Raw genomic sequence first — 26,413 nt, 5'->3', positions numbered from 1 at the left:
ACAAAAGTTGGTGCAGATATGGAAAAAATGAAACCTCTGTCCGCTTGTTGGGAATGCAAAGTGATGCAGCTTCTGTGGGAGCCAGTATGGCGGCTTCTCAAAAAATTACAAAGAAGGAAACCTTTTCAAATGCTACACATGGATGAACCTTGGAGACATTACACTAAATGAAATAAGTTAATCATAAAAAGACAAATACTACCTGATTCCACTTTTATGAGGTATCTAAAGCAGTCAAGCTCAGAAACTGAAAGTAGAAAGTTGTTTGCCAGAGGCCAAGGGGAGGGGGAGGGAGAAAAGAAATATTGATAATGGGTATAGAATTTCAGTTTTGCAAGCTGAAAAATTTCTCAAGATCTTTTGCACAACAGTGTGTGTACAGCTAACCTAAAAATTGTCAAGATGGTAAATTTTATGTTTTTTTACTATAATTTTTTTTAAAAAGAAGGGGGAAAGGCACAAGTTCAGACTACGTTGGCACCCACACTGCTCAAAATAGCTGGCAATGATGAATAAAATATAAAAATGTAAGATCTAAATGACATAACCAGGTTCAAAGTAAGCTACGCATCCCTATGGAATGGAAAAAAGCACTACACAGGTTATAGCCGGAAAGCTCCATATTCTGAAGTTGGTGGTGTGCCCCAGAGCTCCACTCTGATCAAGTTCATGGGAATAAAAGCCCTCTATGGAGGATGGGGGCTGCAGCCAGGCTACCTGCTCCCCAGTGGTTGGGAGTATTTTCCTCTCCAACTCTAAAGAGGCTGAAATAAAAACGCTGATAGTGCTTTAGACAAGATCCAGGGACAGACACAGCCTCACAATGAAAGGCACTAGACCTAGCCATACCCTAGCCCAGGCCCCCTTCCCTAACCCCAAAATTACCTTAGATAGGAGCCTTGAAATGACTCAAATATTATTCTAAACTAGGGCCACTGAAGGCTGGATAGCAGCAGCAACAAAAACAACAACAAATCACTACAAAGCGAGGGCAGACCTCAGAGGAAGAAGATCATGGGGTGGGGGGAGAGAAATATTCTTGCAGACCGAATAACAAACAGATCAAGAACAAATTCTAAATTCTAATAATTCCAAACCAATTCTAAAAATGGTAGCCAAAAAAATCACTGATTAAACTATGAATTGATTTCCAAAGATGTTAAGCATACAGAAAAGTCTTACAAAGTATTATAGGAATGCTCAGAGAGACAAATGAGCTAATAACTTTCTATAAAAAAAAAACCCAGATAGTAAAAACAGGAAGAAATCAATCAGGATCAGGTAGATATTACTCAGAAACCATCAGACATCCAAAAATGAAAAATACATAGTGATTGAAATCACAAATTAGATGGCATTAATTCTAGAGTAGATGAATTTGAGTTTCTAACATAAATCATTCTGAACATTAGCATCAAGATAGAGAAGTGAAATGTACATGGGTTAAGAGTTAAAATACCTCAGAACTGAAGAAATATGCATCATTGTATTAAAAATGCATTCTGAGTTTCTAACAAGGTAAATTAAGATGGATTCACAAGAAGATATTATAGTTGGATTTGCATAACATGAAACATAAAGAGAATTGCTTTCCTATATAGATTACCTAGAAAGGAAAGAATAGTAAACCGATGGCAAACTTCTCATACTCAACAACAGGTGTCAGACACCAGTGGAGTATAATTTTCAAAGTCCTGGGGAAAATACAGGTCTACTTGAGTCTTATAGCAGTCTGAACTGTAATTCAAGATTGGAAGCAAAAGGAAGGCATGTTCATAAATGCCAGGACAAAGCCAATTCACCACCCTCATACCCGAAACAAAGATTTCTTTGGGCCAAATTTGATACATACATAAAACCAAAAACTATATGCATAGAAATTATTTTCAAGATTGGTAAATTTAACTATTAGGTATAGAATAATAACTAATCATATGTATGATTTTATTTTAAAGTTTCACCAATCAAACTGGCAAAAAGGGTGGTGGTGTTTACTAGGCAAGACAACATCCTAAGGTCACCAGCTGTTTGGAATGAGGACAGAAACAAAAAATACCGAGCAGACTATGTATTTATACGTGCATGTTAAAAAGTAAAGATAAATCACTAAAGACATAGAATTATAACCTACATTTACAAACCACTGGAAGGATAAAAATAGAAAAAGTGTCAACACAAGGAAATTAAAAAAAAAACACAAGCAAAAGAAAAAATCTGAACTACAATGATAAAAACAAATCCAGATGCATCAACAATCTCACTAAGTACACATAAATTAAATTCAGCTATCAAAACAGATTTTTCAGAATTAACATTTTCACTCTATGCTACTCAGCAGTCACTCCATCTTTACCACTCGTTCCTGTCTCTTGATGACAGGAAGAAATCAGAAGTCACAGAGAATTAATTCCTAGTTTTAAAATGAACCCAAACCAGGTGAATGACGCTAGATAAATGATACCATTGGGACTCTAAGTAGCTTCTATACTCCAGCCACACGCCAGCCCTCCATCTCCGCCAGGTACTGGCTATGGTCCCTGTTGATGTGCTTAACCATACTGTTTAACATGAAGTAGGAAACTGCTTTTAAAAAGGGGGCGTGGGGGACACATGGGTGGCTCAGTTGGTTGGGTGTCTACCTTCAGCTCACGTCATGATCTCACAGTCTGTGGGTTCAAGCCCTGCATCAGGCTCTGAGCCTGGAGCCTGCTTTGGATTCTGTGTCTCCCTCTCTCTCTGCCACTCCCCTGATTGCTCTCTGCCCCTCTCTCTCAAAATAAAATAAAGACATAAAAAAACATTAAAAATAAATAAATAAATAAAAACTCCAAGCCTTAATATACACCAAAACACCTCAAGAAAACCTGTGTTAATAGCTTGCTTTTAACCGACCCCCAGGCCCTGGCTGCGCTGGTGCTCTCCTGCTGAGGCATGCCACACAGCCAAGCAGTACTGCAGTAGTGATGGAGCCATGATGTTCAATTCCTTTTCAGGTTTGCCTACCCCAGGATCAGCTAGTCTCTAGTCTGGTAATAAAATCTTCAGGCCTGTGCCTACTATTTAAAATTAAACACCAGGACGCCTCAGTCAGTTAAGTGTCAGACTTCAGCTCAGGTCATGATCTTGTAGTTTACAAGTTTGAGCCCTGCGTCAGACTCTGTGCTGACAGCTCAGAGCCTGGAGCCTGCTTTGGATTCTGTATCCCACTCTCTCGGCCCGCCCCAGTCTCTCAAGAATAAGTAAACATGAAAAAAAACAAAAAAAAGATTAGATTAGATTAGATTAAATATCAGCACTTCTATTAGTTCTATCCAAAAGAGGATGATTTTGAAAGTAGGAATCCTGATGAGCTATGTCAGCATTGGTATACTAATAATCAAAGAAAACTGTTTTCAGTAGCCTCTATCATAAGCAGAGGGAAATTATGTAATCTTGGTATGAGGCAAACTTTATTTAAGAGTAGGGGAAATTGAGTATATGGTCACCCCAAATAGGTAACTCACCAGGTAATTTTTGAATTTCTAAAGCATTTGTTCCTTTACAAAAAAGCACCCACAGTAAAATTAGTCAGAAATTTCTTAAAACTCCTCCTATGGTTCAAGCCCTCTGTGCCTTATTCCTAGTTCTGAGCAAGAATGATAAAAGAATCCATCTCTGAACACACTTCAGAGTATGCAGTTTACTTAAGTCCTACGGAATATCCAGGCTGCTCTCAGGAACTTTGGCATTGCACCCAACAAGGGAGGCCTCTCCACACCCCTACTCCCTACACACACACACACACACACACACACACACACACACACACAAGGGTGGCCTCTCCACACCCCTACTCCCTACACACACACACACACACACACACACACACACACACACACACACACACACACTGTCCTGTGCTGACAATACTGTTGTCATACTTTCTGTGTTTTTCTTCTTCCTGAACCTTTGGAAATAAACTCTGCTCCAAAGATCTGAAATCCATCTTTTTTGCATAAGTGCTAGTTTTAGCTCTTTACTTGATGACTAGTAAAATCCTTAAAGTCAATATTTTCTTAAGATTATCTCCATGTTTTAGTTTGTACTACCATGAAAACTTTTTTTTAAAGTTTAACTAATTGGAATTATTCAAAACAACAACCTTTTATCTTTTTTGTTTATTTTAATTTTTATATTTAAAATATAGACATAATGACTAGACATTAAGAACTGTTAGAATTATGTCACCTTAAAAATGAAGGCTAATTTTTGTTTTAACTAAAAATATGTTTATCTGTAAGTATTATATTTAATAGAACTGTTGAAAGAGTATGTTTGTACACATCTAGTATATGAATACAAATTCAGATCTGAGTATGCTCAGGAATAAAAATCCTAATATGAATGGCAGATGTATTACTAAAAAGAAAGAAGAGTATAGCAGAGATTCATTCAACTGAATATGAAAAAAAGTTTAATAAAAGTAGTTTAATATTTAATTTAGAATCTAGTAGATATTTGTGAACTTCCTGAAGATGCTGTTTATTGAGATCATACAAAGTAAGGGTGGAAATCTTTAACCATGATTTTCCAGGGTATCTCTTCATGAACTACAAATATTCCCTTATGAGAGAATGTATCTATAATGACATTCAGTGCAGTCATATTCTCCCAATGCATAAATTATTATCTTGAGAGTCAAATAGGCATTAGATGAGAGTTAACCACTTTCCAGCATGTCAGTACTCATAATGTAGTCACTGATGCTACCTAATTTTGTCAGTTGGGGATATAAAAGAGATGTTAAACAACCCAGTGTCCAACACTCTCACTTTAAAGGTCCAGAAATTAAGCCAAGAGGGGGAGTAACTTGCCCAAAGAGAAATAATACCTGAAATATGAAAAAACTCAATTATCCAGCCCCTAATCCAGACCTCACCCCATAAATTCACATTGTTTTTGAAGTGATAAATTATGCCAGGAATCTGACATACTGGGTATTGAACAGATTCAATAAATACAAATGAAACACAACCTATTCTGAAAGTTTTTCTCCACAATAAGACACAAAAGACTCTCAGAAAAACTGAATAATTTAACTGCATTAGCCATCCTCTGCTTACAGGGGTAGTAATAGGAGAAAGGAAAAAATGCCCTGCCCCTTGAATTACACAGAATGGTAAAATATGAAAGATCAACAATTATCCTCTAGATGTGGAAGCCAGACAAATAAAATTTATATTGCATAGACAGTAACTAGGTCTTTCTCAACAAGACATGATCCTTTGAACTGTAAATTATAAAATCTTAATAAAATCCTGACATACTGGGTCAGAAAATACAAAATAACTTTGACTTCTAATTTTCTTCCTTAAAAGAATAGTTACTCCACTACCTCTCAATGCACACAGTGCTTGCACACACAGTGTCCAAGGTACTTACTGAGCTGTAGAGATAGCCTTCACCATTCATGGCCACATAGAGGCTGGCCTTCACCCCTTGGATGGCCACCACACGCAGGCCCACGGGAATTAGATTGAAGAGGGCTACAGAGGAAAAAAGAAGACGGAGAGGAAAGAATCAGTGATCTTTTGAATAAATCACCCTGCCTCTTAAGAGGACTCTTTTGAGAATTAAAACCTATAAACTGAAATTAGTAGGGAGAGAGAGGGAGCCTGGAGGTCAAAGGGTGAGGAGAATGGGCTTCTTATCTTTGCACCACTTTTAATTACCTATGTGACCTCAGGTAAATCACATAAACTCATCTGTAATAAAGGGGTAACATTACAAGGTCTCAATGGGCCCCACATTTTTGCTTCACAAAATGAATACATACTCAAACAGTGTAGTATGATTTTTTTCAAACAAATAAACAATGTGAACCAAAACATTCTCAATAGGGGAAAACATAATTGTAGTCATATATGGTAATAAAATATGATCTTTATAACCTGTGCCAAAGCTTCTTGTATTCAGATTTTTCCCTGTGGTCTTGAACATTGTCTTCAAAACAGAAGATAAACATAAAAATCACTGACTCATTTTTAGCTACATTGGTAGAATGAGAGCACTTCTTTTTATAGTTCAATTATTTTACATGTAAATATAGATACATAGACAGATGTTATCACTAATTGATAGCTTAAGCTCTAATATACATATATCTCAGAAGACACACACACACATATGTATAATACATGTGCAAAACCACTAAAACCATTAAAAATTAGCTTGTTAAATTTAACTCAGTATCCTAAGATGTAATAAGAACAGGTTTATGGTCTTTAAATATTTCGGTTGTCCATCACTGAACAGTCTACATGTTTACTTGAAGAAGGTATTCAAATACCAGAAAGAAAAATAAGAAGATAATCTATTTTTCTTCCAACAATATATTTTGATGAATTACATCTTCCTAGCACTCCCCTAGTTATTGTTGAGATTACAAAATGAGAATAAGCATTAACATTGCCACTTCGCTGAAATAATTCGTATTACATAAGGGAAGAAAGTAATCATATAGTTAGGCTCTACAGATGGCGACATGGCTATGAACTAAATATCTCATGGCTGCATGCATAACAGAATGTATCTGTAGATCACTTTAACATCGGGTTTAGTTGGAAATGTTTATCCCTCTTTTCTACTGATAAAATTTCCAATAGTTCTGGTCATCTTCTTAGTGTTGAATATAAGATATATATAAATCCAACCAAGGGCTACCTGGAATGACTGATTATTCTGGGTTTTTCTCAACTTAGAATGGTAACCTAAATAACCACACACACACACACACACACACACACACACACACACACACACAGACAATTTGGCTTTCAGTCAAATGTTCAGTTGATGGTTGTGGAGGATCAAGACTTAGACCACAGGTTTCTAATCTTAGATGATTGACATTGGACCAGTCTCTTTGCCTCTTTGAATCTATTTCTTCATTTGTCATGACAGTTGAGACTAAATCTTAGGAGATGCTCAAGAATCATTAGCCAATTTGAATGGGAATTGTTTTTGTTCTTCATATGCTCTTACCACTGTCCTTGCACTACTGAAATAACTTAAGAAGCACAAGACCTTAAATCCTACTTTGGGAGAGAAAGCTAAGACATATGGAATAATCTGATACAGTGTATAATTTATTTCTATAATTAAATATAATATATGCATTCTATATATATTTTCTATGTTACAGAAGTTCAGGAAAATGGAAGATCTGGGTGGCCTGAAATATTCAGGAAATGTTACACATGGAATATGGGGCCCAGGTTGACACTTCAAAAAAAGGGCAGAATTTGAGTAAGCCAAGAACAGAAAAACATTTTGGGGGGATGGGAGGTTAGGTGATTCTGGAGGATAATGTATGTGTGTGTAGACCAGTAGTTTGGAAGATTTGATTCATACTAGGGATAAATGAGAATAAACACCATGCAGATAAAGTAGGGATAAATATCCGAATGTCTGTCACTCCAGTCATAGACATCTAAACTTTGCCAAATGCAAAACAAGGAGTGTGATGCATAAAGATTCACACAATAACAAATTACAAAAAACGTGTGAGGTTTGCAGACAACATAGTTCCTAAACTAACCAGTCAGAAGCTACATGGCTTTGAGCCATTCATTTAACCTCTAATTTTCCTATCTGTAAAATGAACATATTAATCCTTACTCTAGTGTTTATAGAAGAATCAAATGTATTATCATATACTTAAAAGTGTTTCATAAACAGAGAGCTATTCTCTCTCTATAAAAGTTATTTGTCATTAATAAATGTCTTCTGCTTGTTAAATAAGGTTACCATAGGGCAAAATGTAAAACCTGACATTGTCTCACTGATATCTATTAAGTTTATGATCAGAATTGTTTAATACTTTAAAAAACAATACTTCATTTTTGTGCAACACTTAATTTTCAAAGTGTTGATAAATTCATCATTGTACTTGACCCTCAACCACCAACACTATGGAACATTTAGGACAGAATGATTGTCCTAATTTTAGAAGGACAAACAAGTGAAATTCTACTTGAACAAAGGTTTTCTGCCTCTCTCATGTGGTTATCTGCCTAAAATATTGTGTTTCCTCCTTCTTTCCTTTTTAAGTTTAATTTCTCCTAATATCCATTCTTGCCTTTTCACAAAGTAAGACTACTTAGCTCCCTTTCCATACATGTCATGCAGCTGACTGTGGCCGCGGACCCATCTCAATGACATATTGGCAAGAAGGGTCTCTGTATACTTGAAGACCTTTTCCTTAAAGACAGCTTACGGGGGGCTTTTGGGGGGCTCAGTTGGCTGAGCATTCGACTCTCAGGTCATGATCTCATGGTTCATGGCATTGAGCCTTGCCTTGGGCTCTGCACTGACAGCATGGAGCCTGCTTGGGATTCTCTCTCTCTCTCTTTCTCTCTGTCTTTCCCCTGTTCTCACTCTCACTCTCAAAATAAATTAAAAAAAAAAGATAGCTTATAGGTTTCCTTTGCTGTCTTCTCAACTATCTGCCTTACTGTTGTGCTCACTGGGGTGGGGGCGTGGTGGCTGGATCACTCAGAGACCATGAAAACAATGACTACCCCCCAGGGAGTGGTGGTAGGTGAGCTGGAAGGAGCTGGGTCTCTGAGGACTTTGTGGAGCAATGGCACCAGTCCAGCAATTACCTAGGGGTCTGGCATTTATGTGAGAAAAATAAGGTCTTGTTATTTTAGTCTGTGCAATGCAAAGCCAACCCTAATCCTAACTTGTAAAGAAAGCAGAGTTAATATGTAAGGTACCAATTAAAGGTAAGGTACTTATACATTGTAAATAAATACGACTACGTAAAATACTAAGTTCAGTAAAAATCCTTATGAAAAAAAACACTGAAAACCAAAATTGTGCAGAACATCTTTCTCACCTAAAGATTTCTCAGGACAAATGCTAACAACAGTGATCCATTTAGCTGAAACAGTCGTAACAAAGCAACTATAAAGCTTTTCATACCTGAGGACAGTGTGAAAATTCTAAAGCCAGGCAGGGACAAAAGCCAGAAACTGTGAAAGTTCTACGCAAACTGAAAAGTGATAATGGCTTTTCAATGGTATGCCTCGGGAGATTTAGCAAGTCCATAAAAAAAATCAGTAAACATTTTGGAATTAAATTTTTAGTGATAAACACTAAAAACTACTCTCTTTGGGAAGGTCTGCATCTGCCTAAAATCTTGAAAAGTGGCAAATGACTTACTCCTATCTATTATTTATCTTCATTGTAGTGCACAGGCTCTAACTCACAGAAGCCCTTTGCTACTCATGAGAATTCCTCCATGTCTCCAATCTTCCTCTCCACCCTCGAAGTCACAGCCCCAACTCATAGGAACTGTGAGCCACACCGCTGTCCAAGTGCCTGGCCATCTATTCATGCCATTTCCCTGCTTACAACCCCTTGGGTCTTTACACCAACTGTGGATGGATCCAAAGTCTCTACTCTGACCCTTAGCACTCTTTGCAATCTGGCTTCAAATGTGATTTCCAGTTTATCACCTGCGACTCATGCATTCCATTCACCAAAACCAGCTTTATAGAGTTTCCCCATTTCTTAAGTTTCCCCTTGATCTTTAACTAGGCTAAATTTTATTTTATTTTCTTATCTTTTTGAAAAGTCTGTCTTTACTATTCAACTGCACCATAAGCCTTACCCAAACCCAAACATCTCAAGATGGCTGTTTCCTTTTCCATAATTGTGTGATTCATCAGTCTATCTCTGATATACTGATATATAACTATACTGGTGTATCTATAGTAGCATTTGGGACATGGTATTATAGTCATTTGTTTATACATGTGTCTCCATCCCTGAAATGGAAGACTTTTGAGGCTAGCTCTCTACAATTTATATCCTAATTATATGTACATATCTTACATTCATTAAATCTTATTGATTATAAGGGTCATGAAAAGACACATTTCCAGAGTTTTTGCTTTTCTCAATGGAATAAAATTGATTGTTTTTTTAAGATCAACATTTTCTTAAAATCAAAAAGAAATTAAAAACTTAAAACATCTCAGCCTGAAAGTCAAAATTATATATAGTCACAGCACATGTTTCTGCTACTTGGTACTATTTCCTCTAATATATTTATTTACTGCTTTTAGTAATTTGATTTCCCTCTTCCTACTCTTTAAATCCATGTTTTGCTTACTTCATTTTCTCTGCTTGGAATGCTGCTCTTCCCATATCTTCACACTGAACTTCTCGCCATACTTGACATGACACACCAAATACCAAGTGCTTTCTCTCACTCCTAAACTGCCTAATCCTGAATCTAGACTGTTTTCACCACAATTTATAATTTTCTTCCTTAAAAAATATGTTTCTGTCCTAACCACAAATAGAATGTAAGCTCCCCAAACATATTTCACATCTAAACCACACCTGTATAATATGGAGAGTAGAGAGTGTGTGAGGAAGAAAAAAGAGACAGAAACAGAAGAGAGAGAGAGAGAGAGAGAGAGAAAGAGAGAGAGGGAGAGATTGAGAGAATAAACAGAGTAATATATATTCTATTTATAATCAGGATTCATTCATTTATACTGAGTAAACATTTGCTGAAGACTATAATTATAAGCCAAAGAAAGTCCAGGCAACAAATCTAACATTAAGACATCTTCTCAATATTGTCCTTTCCAAAAGGAATATCTCATTCTAAACTTTTATGTAAATCTCTTATATTTTGAAAACTGAAATAATGGAGTTGGTATTCTTGGGATCCATAGCAAACCCAATCACTAAACCACATGGAAAAGGTATATGAAAAAGGTAATGAGGGGCGCCTGGGTGGCTCAGTACGTTAAGCATCCAACTTTGGCTCAGGTCATGATTTTGAGGTTCGTGGATTCGAGCCCTGTGTCAGGCTCTGTGCTGACAGCTCAGAGCCTGGAACCTGTTTTGATTCTGTGTCTCCCTCTCTCTGTGCTCTTCCCCTACTCGTGCTCTGTCTCTCTCAAAAATAAATAAACATTAAAAAAGTGATAAAAAAAAAAAGAAAAAAGTAATGAAGGGAAAGGATAGTTTCTTTAACAAAGTGTGCTGGGAAAACTGGATTTCCATATCCAAAAGAATGAAATCAGACTTCTTTTTTATACTGTACACAAAAATAACTCAAAATTGATTAAAAGTCCAAACACAAAACATGAAACTATAAAACTCCTAGAAGAAAATGAAGGTGAAAATATTGTTGACATTAGTCCGGGCAGTGATTTCTTGCATATAACACCAGAGGCACAGGCCAAAAAAGCAAAAATACACAAGTGGGACTACATCAAACTAAATATCTTCTGTGAGCAAAGAAAACAATCCACTGAATTAAAAGGTAACCTTTAAAATGGGGGAAAAATATCTGCAAACCATATAACTGATAAGGAGTTAATATTCTACATATATAAGTATCTTCTATAACTTAATAGTAAAAGTCCAAATAACTCAATTGAAAAATGGTCAAAAGACGTGAATAGACATATTTCCAAAGACAATATGCAAATGACCAATAGATACATGAAAAATGTTCAGCATCACTAATTATCAGGGAATGCTAATCAAAACACAATGAAATGTTATCTCATACTTGTTCAAATGACCACTATTTCTTTAAAAAATTTTTAAGTTTATTTATTTATTTTTGAGAAAGAGAGAATGAGCAGGAGAGGAGCAGAGAAAGGGAGTGAGCGAATCTCAAGCAGGCTCTATGTTATTAGAGCAGAGCCTGATGCAGGGCTTGAACTCATGAACTATGAGATTATGACCTGAGCCAAAATCAAGAGTTGGATGCTTAACCGACTGAGCCACCGAGGCATCCCTCAAATGACCATGAATAAACAAACAAACAAACAGAGCTGACAAGGATGTGGAGAAATTGGAAACTTTGTATTCTACTGGTGGGAATGTACAGTAGTGAAGCCAATATAGAAACAGATGAAGGTTCCTCAAAAAATTAAATGCAGAAGAACCACTATATAATCTAGTAATCCCACTCCTGAGATATATGGAGAAAGTTGATATCAGGATCTCGAGAACATACATGCCCTCCCATATTCATTGCAGCATTATTCACAGTAGTCAAGATATAGAAACAACTTAAATGTCCATATATGGATAAGTGGATAAAGAAAATGTGGGGTGTGTGTGTTTATATATATACAATGGAGTATTTATTATTTAGCATTTAAAAAAAGAAAATTTTGTCATATGCAATAACATGAATGAATCTGGGGACACTGCTAAGTGAAATAAGCCAGTCCTGCATCATTTCACTGCATTATTCTACTTACATGGTGTATCTAAAATAATCAAACCCCTGAGAGCAGAGAGTGGAATGGTGGTTGCCAGGAGCTAGAGGGAGGGGCATAAACAGGTAGCTGTTTTCCAAAGGATATAACATCTCAGTTGTGCAAGATGAGTAAGTTCTATAGATCTGCTGTACAGCATGGTGCCTATAGTTAACAATACTATACTGTGCACTTTAAAATATGTCAAAAGAGTAGATCTCATATTAAGTAGTTTTACTTTTAAAAAAAAAAGAAGGAAAAAGAAAGGGGCATGAGGAAAACTTTGGAATTCATGGGTATGTTTATTACCTTGATTGTAGTGATGGTTTCATGATTGTGTGCATATATCAAAACTTAATAAATTGTATACTTTAAATATGTACAAGAGTTTTTTGTATATATTTCAATAAAGCTGTTTTATTTGAAATGTAATGAGGAAAAATGGTAAAATAAAACAAAATTCTAGTAGATGAATTACACTGATACATTCAATTCTTCACTTTTCCTTACATCTAGATGCTTTGCCATATAAATCTGTGTTGCTCTAGAAGGATGTTCTGCCCTATCCCTTCACACTGGACTCAGTCATGTGACTTGGTTTCTCCAATAGGATGTTAGCAAATGCAAGCAGAGTCAGAAAAATAGCTCTTTTTTTTTTTTTTTTTTTTTTTTTTTTTTTTTTTTTTTTTTTTTGCTATTCATTTATTTCTCCTTTGTTCCTGCATTGAGGAGAATATGTATAGACTAACTCACTGGTCCCAGGAAGGAGATATAAGATACTTAGAACATAACAAAGTGGCCTCAGTAATCCAGCCAAGGCAATTCTAGATTAACCGACAGATAACTAATCCCCAGGCATGTAACCAAGGTAAGAGCACCAGAGCTGCCTCATGGACCATCTCAGACACATGAGACATAAACACTGCTATTTCATGCAGCTGAGTCTATAATAATGTATACATGATTGGCAAAAGTTACTTACTGGTGGAAGGCGGTGATGGATTTGAATTGCCCTGATATCATACAACAAAACGTTCTCATATGTGATAACCTGTACATGAAATTACCAATTATGAGCTGTGAAGATAAAACAGACTTTTATAAATTAAAAGAAAATAATAAAGTATAATTTTTGATTAATCATGCTACAGGAAAGACTGAATTTTTTTTCAGGAAATACATTATAAAATTTTTGCCATACAAAAAAGATGCTCAAAGATTCTGTATACAAAATAATGGAAAAGAAATTAACAGACTTGCATCTGTCAAATAATTAATTAATATATTTTATTATTTCCCTAGATTTTATCATGTTTGTGATAGCTTTCAGGTTTTTTTTTTAAATTTAACCCTTTTTGATTTATTTTCTCAGCCTACTCACTTTTGTACCCAATTTTCATTTCATCATGCTATGTTTATTTATGACCTACAAGATTTCAATCAGTCTCAGGTTGAAATGTAAGTGGGAGGAGAGAATGAAAGGAAAGTAACACAGGAGGTAGGAAAAACTAAAAAGAGTATATTCATGGAATACTTAATTTTTTTTTCAGGCATCATGCTAGGCATTCTGACATACAAAATGTCACTTTTAAAATAAGTATCTCACCAGTTGACTTTACTTCAGTGTATAAAAAGTCCTAACTTCTTTTTTTTTTTTTTTTTGAGTACCAAGTGAATATAGAAGGGATTGAAAATTGTCATCCTAAACTTTAGGGTAAGATTCCACAGCTGTAGTCAGTTGAACTCTCTTGTGGTATCTTGCAAGTATCTCTAGAATGTTTCTGATCAAAACCTATCTATATTCTTCCCATAAATATTTATTGAGCACTTAGTATATGCCACATGTTGGGCTTGGGATTGGAAAACAGTGATGCAGCCAACAGATGTGGTCACTGGGGGATACACTTCCACCTGTAATTCTTCCTGGAATTCCTACTATTCTATGTGAGATTTGAAGGCTCTGGAAACTATTATCCTCATTGCCTAGCATGTAGCATCCTGGTCTCAGAAGCCACTATTCAATATTTGCCACAAAAAAAAAGAAAAATAAATGAATCAGCAGTACAGCTTGCTTATGCATAGCTTTTCTTGGTCATATTTCCAGACTTAAGCATGCAAGAAAAAAATCGATAATATTTACTACACATAGAATATATTTGAATATGGAATCTAAAGGGAAAGCCAAAAGATTTATTTATATGACACAAAATTTGAATGTACAGAAGTATAGGATGCATAAGGCTGATGTGTGTGTGAAGGGTGATGCAGATTTTAGAAGGAATAAAGAAGAAATGAAGAGTTTGGGAAATCTGTTATAATCAAGATATCAGTCATCTTGTAAAACTACATTGAAACTGAAAAAAGTACCTTGCAAAAGTGCTATGTTCTTATTCAACTTAATTTCTACCTGTGTGTTATCCATACAAATTATTCCAATGACAAAAAAGGTGGCAGTAATGCAAAATACATCAGAAAGCAGTTACTGTGACAACAATGAAGATGCAAGAAAAAAGAGAAGAAGAGGAAGAGAGAAAAAGAAAGAGCAAAGGAGGGAGGAAAAAGCTCTATACAAATTCTTCTTTACAATAGGTAAATCCAGTATCTTCCCAAGCAATTTCTAAGGACAGACTCCTTGTTGCTTGTAATAATGAACAGGTATAAAAGAGTACAATCAGGTTTTCAAGCTCTGAGTTGAATCTGCAGAATGGGCAAAGGAAAAAATGCATTTTACAACCCACTAAAAACCCAAGTTAAATTTGTAGTGGACAATACTAAGCAAGAATAGAAATATTTGGGTTTATAATCTCGATACTCTCAACATTAGATTGCCTTGAAAATTATCACTTCCCACTCATCAAAATGTTCTCAATAAAGATAACTTTATTAGAGTGTTGAATAATATATCCTACTAAATCTTAACCCAAAATTAAGTTGACTCCAGATTATTTTTCTTCATAGTCCTTCATAGTTCTTTATAGTCTCCATAATTGTAGTATTTATGATAATACTTGTAGGTTATACTCAATTGGTTTTTCATTAGTCATGAAAATGTTTATTCTAACCTTTATCATTATTATAATCAAATCTTCCCCCTATTCATTTTTTTGTAATTCTTAATATTTTTTTATTTTGTTAATGTTTATTTATTTATTTTGAGAGAGAGATAGAGAGCACGAGCAGTGGTGGAGCAGAGAGAGAGGGAGACATAGAATCTGAAGCAGGCTCCAGGCTCCAAGCTGTCAGCACAGAGCTTGACATGGGGCTTGAACTCACGAACCTTAAGATCATGACCTGAGCTGAAGTTGGATGCTTCACCGACTGAGCCACCCAGGCTCAGCCTTATGCATCAGCCTTACTTATTTTTGAGAGACAGAGAGAGGCAGAGCATGAGCAGGGGAGGGGCAGAGTGAGAGGGAGACAGAATCTGAAGCAGGCTCCAGGCTCTGAGCTGTTTGACAGCACAGAGCCAGACACAGGGTTCCAACTCACAAACCCTGAGATCATGACCTGAGCTGAAGTCAGATGCTCAACTGACTGAGCCACCCAGGCGCCCCTCCCCTCTTCATTTTCAATAGGAAAACAATCTTACAGAATATTCAACAAACTAGAAAACACTCAGGGCTCTTAACTCCTCCAACACAAACGTGGTCATATAAATTAGGGTACAATGGAACACTCATTCAGGCAAATTAATGACTCCCCCATCCTAATTCCACAGCATTACACAACATGTATCACACTGCTTTTTCATATTTACTTGTTTGCCTGAATTTCCTGAAAACAAGGAATTTTTCAAGAGTATGAAATATGCTTTTTTTCTTCCAAAGTACATTGCACAATAGAAGCAAGAACAATCGTGGTCACTGAATTTAATGCTCTAAAATAGCTTTTCTTCCATAAATCAAGGGAAATATGATAGTCCTACTTTACCTTTTAGAGAAACAAGACTAGTATGAGAACAGAACTTAACTTGAGAGGACATAACTGTCAGTCATGAGCCCCAGCTCTAACATTTAACAGCTTTGTGACCTTGGTCACTGGAAATAATGTAACCTCACTAAGCATTAGTGCCCACTCTGAATGCTTCAATGACTTGTTATAGGAATGAGTTAAGATGATATTTTTTAAAAATATGTATTAAACTATAAAAGCAAAGTACAAAGTAACATTATTGATGTGGTCGAGCACCTCCACAATGGGGGTGGTGGTAAGGGTCACTTGGGTCATCGTTATCTCATATTTTAACTTAAGTTTCTTAAGATGTCATGGCAGAAAAAAAGCAATGTATTTCATCTTATATATTTAAGATCCAGTAAGCAAAAACAACTATGTATTTAAAAGAAAACAATGAATACATGTCAAGGTCAACATACTTTAGGCTATGATGATTCAGTGCTTTCAGTCTGATGCCTTACTTTACAATCAATTGGTCAAATAATCCAACTGTCTGATTTATTTCCCCACTGAATTTACTGACTTATGGAACTGATGAGCAGTTCGGGGGTTAGAGACTTCAAGTGATTCTTCTAAGCCTTGGCCAATAGCAAACACTGTGAATTTTCAGCATAGTCAAAATGAGCAGTATGATGTTCCCTTTCTTGGACAAAAGCTAGTAGAAATGTTGCCTCAGGTCTGGTAGAAATCCTGCCACTGGCTTTTAAACCTAATATTATCATATGACCTTTCCTGTGTTATTTCCAATATGTTCAGAGGCTTGTATAATTAACAAGTTAGTTCAATGTGGTTCTCTTTTTTTTATCCTTAAGATGAAAAATGAAGCATGTCACCATCAATAATGAAAGCAAATGCCTGTCATCACTCATCCTCTGTGGCCAATTTGTCTTATGCATCAGATTTGTCTTATGGTCACATGAAGAACTTTGAACAGCACAAGTGTCACTCCAGAAGATCGTAGGGCAGAAACACCCTCCAAGAAATCTCACACATTTTGAAGGTTTTGGATTTACATCTACCACAAGTTTTGCATCAACACTACTTTGCCAAAATTGACACTATGGCCTCTTAGTTTTACTTATTAATTCATCCCATATATTCCAGACACTGTGCTAGGCACTTGTAATACACTGAGGTAAAAGACAGACATGGTACCTGCAATCATAGTGGTAAAAGTCTATAAAATTAAAAAAAAACCAACTCCACATGTACACTCTGCAACCATCTTACATGTGAAGGCACTGAATCTCAAAGATGTGGTTTTCCCAGGGTCACAAAATCAGCCAAGAAAGGACTAGGGGTGTCTGGGTGGCTCAGTCGGTTGAGTGTCTGACTCTTGATTGCGGCTCAGGTCATGATCTCACAATTCATGGGATTGAGTCCCACATTGGGCTCTGAGCTTATAGCAAGAAGCCTGCTTGGGATTCTCTCTCCCTCTCATTCTGCCCCTTCCCTGCTTGCTTGTGTGTGTCTGTACTCTCTCTCTCTCTCTCAATCTAAATAAATATTTTTTAAAATATTTTTAAATGTTTATTTACTTTTGAGAGAGACAGGGAAAGACAGAGAGAGAGACAGGGCATGAGTAGGGGAGGGGCAGAGAGAGAAACACAGAATCTGAGGCAGGCTCCAGGCTCTGAGCTAGCTATCAGCACAGAGCCCGATGTGGGGGTCGAACCCACAGACCATGAGATCATGACCTGAGCTGATGTCAGATGCTTAACCGACTGAGCCACCCAGGCACCCCATATAAATAAATATTTTTTTAAAAAGGACATATGGGTGAGGGTGTGAATCTAGGTTCTGTGGCTATAAAGCTATAAAATATTGTTGCTTTTAAGAAATAAAAGAGAATTTCTAGTAACCACAATATAAGTAGTTATAAAGAAAGAAAAAATGGAACCATAATAAATAAATTTGTCAGCCAAGCAGAAACTCACCACTCAGAAAGTATAAAAGCTTTACTTCCTTTTAGTTAAAATTAAACACAGACAACAAAAACTAACTTGCTTGAGATGGTTTAGATATGCACAACCAAAGCTTTGCACTTCATTATCATTTATTACCAAAACAAGAGAGCACTTTTGAAAATTTATGCACACAATACTGATGAGCAAGTATATTTAAATAGTGGAAAGTCAGTGAAAAAGCCACAAAGAAAAAATATTCATGATTCCACTCAAGTTACACTGACTTTGACACTCAAATGTTGTATTTACTGCTCATGATTCAAATATACATATACTACATGATATATATGATATGGTATACTATATAAATATAAATTATATTTCTGCTTCATTCCAAAATATTAAGTGGACCTATAGAAATAAATGTGGTAAGATTTTTATTTTTAGAAACAGAGGAGGAAAAATAAAAATTTGAAAAATAAGAGGATAATTTTGTCATTGGTATTCTCTACCTTAAAATCTGTTTTAGCTAATGTCTCCTATAGTCCCTGGGTACAAAATTGTCCAAAGTACCACATTTCACCTATCATTCTATTGCAATTGCTCAGTAATATTCACTAGAACCCCATGTCCTAAAATATAAAGTTTAAACTCCTCTAGTTAAGGTACTGTAAAATATGATTCTATGATACTTCCACATAACTTTTTTGCTAAATCTACTGGTCAGTCCATTTGTGCCCAACATGGAAGGAGCTTTCTCTACTTGGTAACTCTGTGTCTCCCTATCTGAAATGGAATTCTCCTAATCTTAGCTTACATATTTTGTTCCTATTCTTCAAGGTTCAGTTTAAGGTCCACTTTCTCTGAGCACAATGGCTTTTGGGGATCTCTCCCATCTCTGAAATCTAGTGTGTGTGTTTTTCCTTAATCACTTGATAGTACCAGTGTTACTTCGCATTATTAAGTTTTGTTTTGCATAAAGGTTCAACTTCAACCTCATCTACTATTCTAGGAGCAGCTAGAAAGCAGAAATTGTATGGGAATCATCTTTGTTAACTTAGAAGTAGAATACAGTTCTCCCCCAATATGTTGGTGTTAATGAAGATAAAGCATGACTATGACAGGCATATGGGAAACTCTAATCATTGTGTCATAGCTGCTCAAAACTATGTCTTGAAAAAAGAAGACATATGTCTTAAGAGGACACACTGAGCATGGACCCTGCTTAAGAGTCTCTCTCTCTCTCTCTCTCTCTCTCTCTCTCTCTCTCTCTCTCTCTCATTCTCTCTCTCTCTCTCTCCCTCCTTCCCTTCCTCCCTCCCTCCCTCTCAAAGAAGAAGAAGAAGGAGAAGGAGAAGAAGAAGAAGAAAAAAACAAAAATAAAAACTAAAGCAAAAGAACTTAGTAATACATGCTGTGGACCCAGGAAGGACCATTGTCATTTCCAGATTTTTTTATAATAAAATATCAAGAAATATTTCATAAAAAGTGTATTTTAAAATAATACCTTACTATATAATTCTGTCTCATTTATTTTGTTACATATTAGAACCTTCTAGGAGTTTTGTTTGTTTGTTTTTAAATTCTAATACCCTGGCCATATCCATACAAACTAAATAAAAAAAACTCCAGGATTGAGTCCAAGCATCAATATATATTTTTAAATTCCTCATAGGATTCCAAGGTGCAGCACTGCTAACAAGTGATGTCATATTCAGTAGGTCTGGGGTAGTTCTAACCAGCTCCCAGATGCTGCTGCTGCTGCTGCCCTAACCTTACCAGTCTGTAGACCAAAGCATATTGTGGACAGTATCAGCATGTCTGGCAGCTTACGGGAAAGGCAGACTTTCGGGCCCCAAGACCTCCTGAATCAGTTTGCATTTTCATGAGATTCCTAACAGATTACCATGCAATTCAGGTTCAAGAAGCACTGTTCTAGAGCAGTGGTGTTCAAACTGTGGTCTTATGAACTTGTGAGAAATACAAATATTCAGCCCTTCTTCCAGACCCACTGAATCAGAAATTCTGGGGGTCAGGTCCCCAGATCAGTAGTTTAACAAACCCTGCAGGTGATTCTGATGCTCACTAAAGTATAAGAAGCAATGGTCCAGAAGAAATCACTGTTCTTACATCTGACTGCACTTTGGAATCATCTGTGTTATTTAAAAATATGGACGCCTTATTCCATCCTCAGAGATTCTGATTTTATTGACCTGGGCATCAGAATTTTTCAAGTTACCTTGGTGATTCTAATGTTCAAAACTTGGGGGCCATTGTTCTAGAGGATTTTGACGGTCTCCCCTTGCGTCATGAAAGGATTTCCCCTGCTTATATCATCATCAGAATCGAAGGACAGAGAAGAGACCATGTCGATATTTCATTCCAACCCCCTCCAAAGGAAATTCCAAGTGTGGTGTGGTTGAATCCTATGCAGATTCAACTTCAGTAAAACCTTCAGTCAAACCCCCTTAAGACAAGAAGACTGGGTCTAGGGCCCAGACGGGTGCTGGAATTACAGATGAAGCTCCAAGAAGGCTGATTATACAACTTTTCATGGCTCTGCTCAGACCTACACTTTCCCTGCAATCACTCCTGATTGTACTTTAGGCAGCACAGATTTCTCCTCTTTCAGACTTTCCAAGGCAGTCTCATCCAGGAAGACATATATTTTAAGTCTTTACATATAATGCCCATTTTACAGATGAGAAACTAAGGTTTTAAAGTGCTAAGCAAATTGCTCAAGGGTGTACAGCTGCTAAATGGAGAAATACATGCTAATTTCCTAACGGTCTGTCTGAAATTTTATGGGATATTTACAACACCACACTGCTTCCTTAAGAATCATAAACAATCCCTGGTATATAGCAAGGTAAGAATAAAATGGTATCTTCTGCCAATACCTAAGTAAGAGGAAGCAAAGAGAAGCTTTCTTTAGGCTATTTTTAAAAATTCAATTAGAATACTATGGAGTGGGCTTAGAAATGCTGAACAGACATATTTTGACATGGGAATGCACTCCACACTCTGTCTTGGTGTCAGGGAAAGCAGATGTACTAAGTGCAACCTCACTAGGTCTTGGCAGAATGCCTGCTCAATGACACTCTATCTAGGCTACTGAATAATACATGGAAATATATGCACACACACAAATACACACATCCTACACACCTCAAACTTCCAAGTCAGATACATGAAACTGGCCACCAAATGAAGAACATTAAAATTATTGTATAATGGTTTACTATTATATATACATATATATATTCTAGATTCTAGATCTCTTCTAGATTCTAATAGATAGATAGATAGATAGATAGATAGATAGATAGATAGATAGATAGATAGATAGATTTTTTTGAGAGAGAGTTTAAATGGGGGAGAGGGACAGAGGGAGAAAGAGAGCAAGAGAGAGAGCATCTCAAGCAGGCTCCATGTTCAGCACAGAGCAAGGTTCAATCCCATGACACTTTGGATCATGCCCTGAGCTGAAATCAAGACTTGGAGGCTCAGAGCACCTGGATGGCTCAGTCAGTTAAGCCTCCAACTTCAGCTCAGGGCATGATCTCACAGTTTTTGGGTTTGAGCCCTGCATCCGGCTCTGTGCTGACAGCTCAGAGCCTGTAGCCTGCTTTAGATTCTGTCTTTCTGTCTGTCCATCTCTCGCTCTCTCTGTCTCTCTGTCAAAAAAAACAAACATTAAAAAAATTAATAAAAAGATTTGGAGGCTCAACTAAGCCACCCAGGTGCCCCCCCCAAAATAGTTTAATTTACAATATAAGGACATCAAACATATTGAAGAAAAAATCCTCTCAAGTTCAATGTTTGTACTGTCTTAAAAAAAAAACCACCCTAATATTTTACAAATAAATCACACTTTCTTCTTAATACATTTAAAAAAGTGTTGTGAGAAAATGCAATGGTATGATTTAAGGAAGTGTTTATTATACACTAGGAAATGTTAACCAAGAAAAAGATATTCAATGCAGAAAGTGCATAAAGGCATTGCTCTGAAACTAAACTCACTGAATTCAAATCCTGAATCTACCATTTAGTATCTGTGAGACTAATTATTTAAATTTCCTACACTTCAGTTTACTCATCTTCAATGTGGGCATGATTATAGTACCTGTTTTATAAAACTGTTTTAGATTTAAATGAATAAAATTATTCAATAAACATTGGCCATTATTATCTGATATGCCCCAAACTCATATTGAGAAATAATACTTGGCACATAGATCACCATTTTATTTTTCTAAATCCTTCATGGAAATTACATAGTTCTTTGACAGGTCATGGTAGTATGCCCTGGAAAATATCTATTCATAAGAGAATAAAGCCATGATTTATTATGTTTTTTAAAATTTATTTTTGAGAGACAGAGAGAGACAGTGTGAACAGGGGAGGGTCAGAGAGAGAAGGAGACATAGAATCTGAAGACAGGCTCCAGACTGTGAGCTAGCTGTCAGCACAGAGCCTGACATGGGGCTCGAACCCACGAACTGCGAGATCATGACCTGAGCCGAGGTTGGACGCTTAACCAACTGAGCCACCCAGTTGCCCCTGATTTATTCTTCAATAAACTGGTAGCTATAAACTGGATACGTAATCAAACTACACACATATAAGAAATTCCACTGCCATTAATTACTATCTCCATTAAGAATGAGAATGTAAGTAAACCTATATAATCTCTCAAACAACAATTTGTATTGAGGAATGAACAGAGGTTATAGATATAACGGAACTGAATTTTCTTTATTCTACCTTCAAATCAACTTCACATCTCAGAGCCTCAGAAGCAGGTAATTTCAGAAAGATTTTAATAATCTCTAATTTATCACAACTCTAATGTCCTTTTCTACTTCAAGGAACCCATGATCTTTTTTTCTTACTTTGTAAAGCACCTGAGTGTTATAGTTTTCTGTTCCCTAAAAAATCAGCTTAAATTTAGCTCCTGGTCCTGGCTGAATAATAAAAGCAATGGTTCTTTCTCATGGGTAAAAGTACCATTTACATACTTTCACCATGAATATATATTCACATATTGCTTTAAAGATACATTTAAAATTGTGCAAGAGTGCCTTCTTTTACTATTATTGCTATAGAGTTCACTTTTCCAGATTAACCACACTCAATTTTCTTCCTATTTTCATAATGGAAAATGACTTCCTTATCCATCGTTTGAAGTCTCTTAAATTGTCTGTCATTCTCAAAACAAAAGGCAAATGTGATCTAATCTGCATTAATCCTTCACACTGTGTGTTGTTCAATGAAGTCATATTCATTTTTAATGGTGTTGTTCTGAGAATTCACTTTCATTCACCTATTCAACAAATATTGAGAATCTGAAATGCGCCAGGCACTGTTCTAGGTGCTGGAGATACAACAGTGCAAAATGCAGACAGACCTCCCTGCCCTTGTAGAACTTTTATTCTAATTAATAAGCCTTTCAATTTAAATGGTAGTCTGATTATACTATTCTTACTACAAATTAACCTATCCATATCCATTATTAAGGCATTACCCATTATTAAGGCCTTATTACATGCCAACACAGCAATAAATCAGACATAGTCAAAGACCTCAAGAAAATTATAACCTAAGGGAAGTAAATAAAGCACATACATAATAAATAGATACAGATGAAAGTGCATAAATTTCTTTAAGTTTACTTTATTTTGAGAGAGAGAGACAGAGAGAACAAGCACACAAATGGGGGAGGGGCAAAGAGAAAGAGAGACAGACTCCCAAGCAGGCTCCATGCCATCAGCAGAGCCCAATATGGACTTCAAACTCACAAACCCTGAGATCATGACCTAAACTGAGACCAAGAGTTGGATGCTTAACTGACTGAGCCACCCAGGTGCCCCAGACTGCATGAATTTCTTAAGAGATGTACAGTGTATGGAGAGGAAAAAGTAGGACTTTCAGTTAAAGAGATCGGAAAATATCAAAGACAAAAGACAGCTGATCTTGTTTTTAGAGGATGATATAATTAGTGAAAAAATAACATAAGCAACTAGGAACGAGGAAACTCTGTGGTATACACGGGGAACATTTTAGTGGAGGAGGGACATCATAAAGTAAGTAAGTATATTAGATTCTGGAAAGTGCTCTGGAGGAAGAAAAAATCAAGTTGCCAAGGCAGAATGAAACTTATAGGCTAATCAGAAAAGGCCTCCACATATAAAGGCATCACTTTTGAGGAAGGGAATGAAGAAAATGAGGAAGAGGGCTATTTAGATATTTGGAGGAAGAACATGCTAGGAAGACATGGAATGCTGGAAGGCCTTGAGCAACAGCATAGTTGCCATGTTTGAGGAACAACAGGAAGATGACTAGACAGGAGGTAATGGGCAGGGTTAAGGAAAACCATACTGGTCAAAAACTGAAGTTGGCATTTACCCTTAATGATGCGTGATAAAAGAGAACGAACAGAGAAGTGACCTAGCTGACCTGTTTTGGTTGGGTCACTTTGGGTGCTGTGTGGCTAACAGACTAAAGAGGGAAAGCCTTAAGTAACAAGATCAGTCAGGAGGCTACTACAAAGGTCCGAAGATGAGAGCAGCTCGGTCTAGTAGTGGCAGTAGGGGTAATGCAAAGTGGTCTGTAGATATTCTGAAAGCAGAGTGAATTTACACAGTTTTCAAATTCATTGCAAAAATTATTGTACTATCCACTCTTACAATTTTGCCCTTTTTCATAATCAGTTTAAAAGGGGAAATTTCAAGTTTTTCAAAGAGAAAAACAAAAGTTGTTGCCAATTTATAGGCTTTCAAAGTTTCAGATCTTTTAAGGATATTGGAGATAATCTTTTCCAAACACCTAATTTTACAGAGTAAAAAACCAAGGAACAAAAAGCTTAAGCAAGAATATGCAGCTAAATGGGGACAGGACCTGCCCTGGAAACCAGGTTATCTGACTCACAGTCCAAGCTACTTGGACTTAAAATTAGTGATACTGAAGTGGTTTATACTCTGCCTTTGAAGTTGTATTCAGTCATTTGGATTTCAAGACATTGTGTAAGACGGATCCCAAACTCAAAACTCTTCAGGGCTTAAGCAGGCAGAAGGAAAATGCTGGGGGAAAGGAGGTGCTTCCATTACTTGAATACACTCATTTTTTCCCATGAAGCATGCCAACCAAATGAAACCTGTCTGCATAGCCCTCTGGTTTGGGATCTTGGAAACGGTCCATTGCTGTGCTCGGCAGAAGGGCAAATAAGGACATCACACTCTAAGAGGGGAAACACAAATACAGATAAGGAATTGCCAGGTGCATGTGACCTGTGAGCTGCAAATGTACACACAAGGTTCAAACACAGTAGGGGGAAGCGAGTTAGTGCAGGGTGTTGTATAAGGGAGGCAATCATCAAGGAAAACTAGAGAAGGCTTCACATAAAGGAGATAAGAGTTGAGAAGAGCTTTAAAGGGTAAGAGTGGAATACTAGATACGCCATTGTGTAAGACTGGTGAAGTTGGTCCAAATAAATGGAATTAGCCTATGTATAATGTCCAAGGCATAGGCTTACCTATATCATTTTTGTAATTTCCCCAAACCTATGCTTGATCACACATCTGTTTAGAATTGAGCTTTGATTCTCTCCAGATAATAAGTCAAATGTAACATTTTATATATATATACACACATATACATATATATACATACATACATATATATATTTACACAGACAGTATTCTCAATAAATATAGACAGTATACACATATAGATAGATAGATATTTATATATGCACCACATCTTCTTTATCCATTCATCTATTATATGTCAAATACACTGGAATTAAAGTAACTTTTTAATGTGGCTACCATAAAATTAAAAAAATATATAACTGTTCTGTACACGTTTGAGATGCTACAAAGTCTGAATTTCATCATACTTTCCAGTATGCCTACAGACCTATGCCTTCCCTATTATATTAGGAATTAGGTACCAGTTGAACTAGGTGTGGCAGTCCCACGATAGAGATTGCCTTAATCAGAAAATGTGAGCCCTCCAAACCCTGGGGGCGGAGGAGAGTTACCAGTCATACCTACTGCAGTGCATCAGAATCCTCTAGAGGATTTGTAAATGCTGATTGCTGAGCCTCAGCACGGGGTTCTAATTCAGTATGTCTAGCTTAAGGCTCAAGAATATTACCAGATGAGGCCTGGGTTGGTCTGGAGATGACACATTTTATGAACCACTGACTTAGAGAACTCTTCAATACCCCCAGGTCATCACTTTTCCCTTTTTTTTCATGTATAA

The 26,413-nt window shown here is 36.5% G+C and overlaps 1 protein-coding gene across 4 annotated transcripts in view; it reads right to left on the bottom strand.

The window, feature by feature from the left end:
• FGF12 (fibroblast growth factor 12) overlaps positions 1–26,413 on the bottom strand; it is a 560,960-nt gene that overhangs the window by 186,094 nt on the left and 348,453 nt on the right. For all 4 annotated transcript variants that reach the window (XM_029939632.1, XM_029939633.1, XM_029939631.1 and 1 more), the window contains one exon: positions 5,422–5,525. In XM_029939632.1, coding sequence (XP_029795492.1) covers positions 5,422–5,525 — 104 coding nt within the window. The remainder of the gene's footprint in view (positions 1–5,421; positions 5,526–26,413) is intronic.

The sequence above is a fragment of the Suricata suricatta genome, chromosome 5 (assembly GCF_006229205.1).
Source record: "Suricata suricatta isolate VVHF042 chromosome 5, meerkat_22Aug2017_6uvM2_HiC, whole genome shotgun sequence".
NCBI lineage: Eukaryota > Metazoa > Chordata > Mammalia > Carnivora > Herpestidae > Suricata > Suricata suricatta.
Note: the sequence above shows the minus strand (reverse complement) of the source record. Positions and strands in the feature narration are given on the sequence as shown.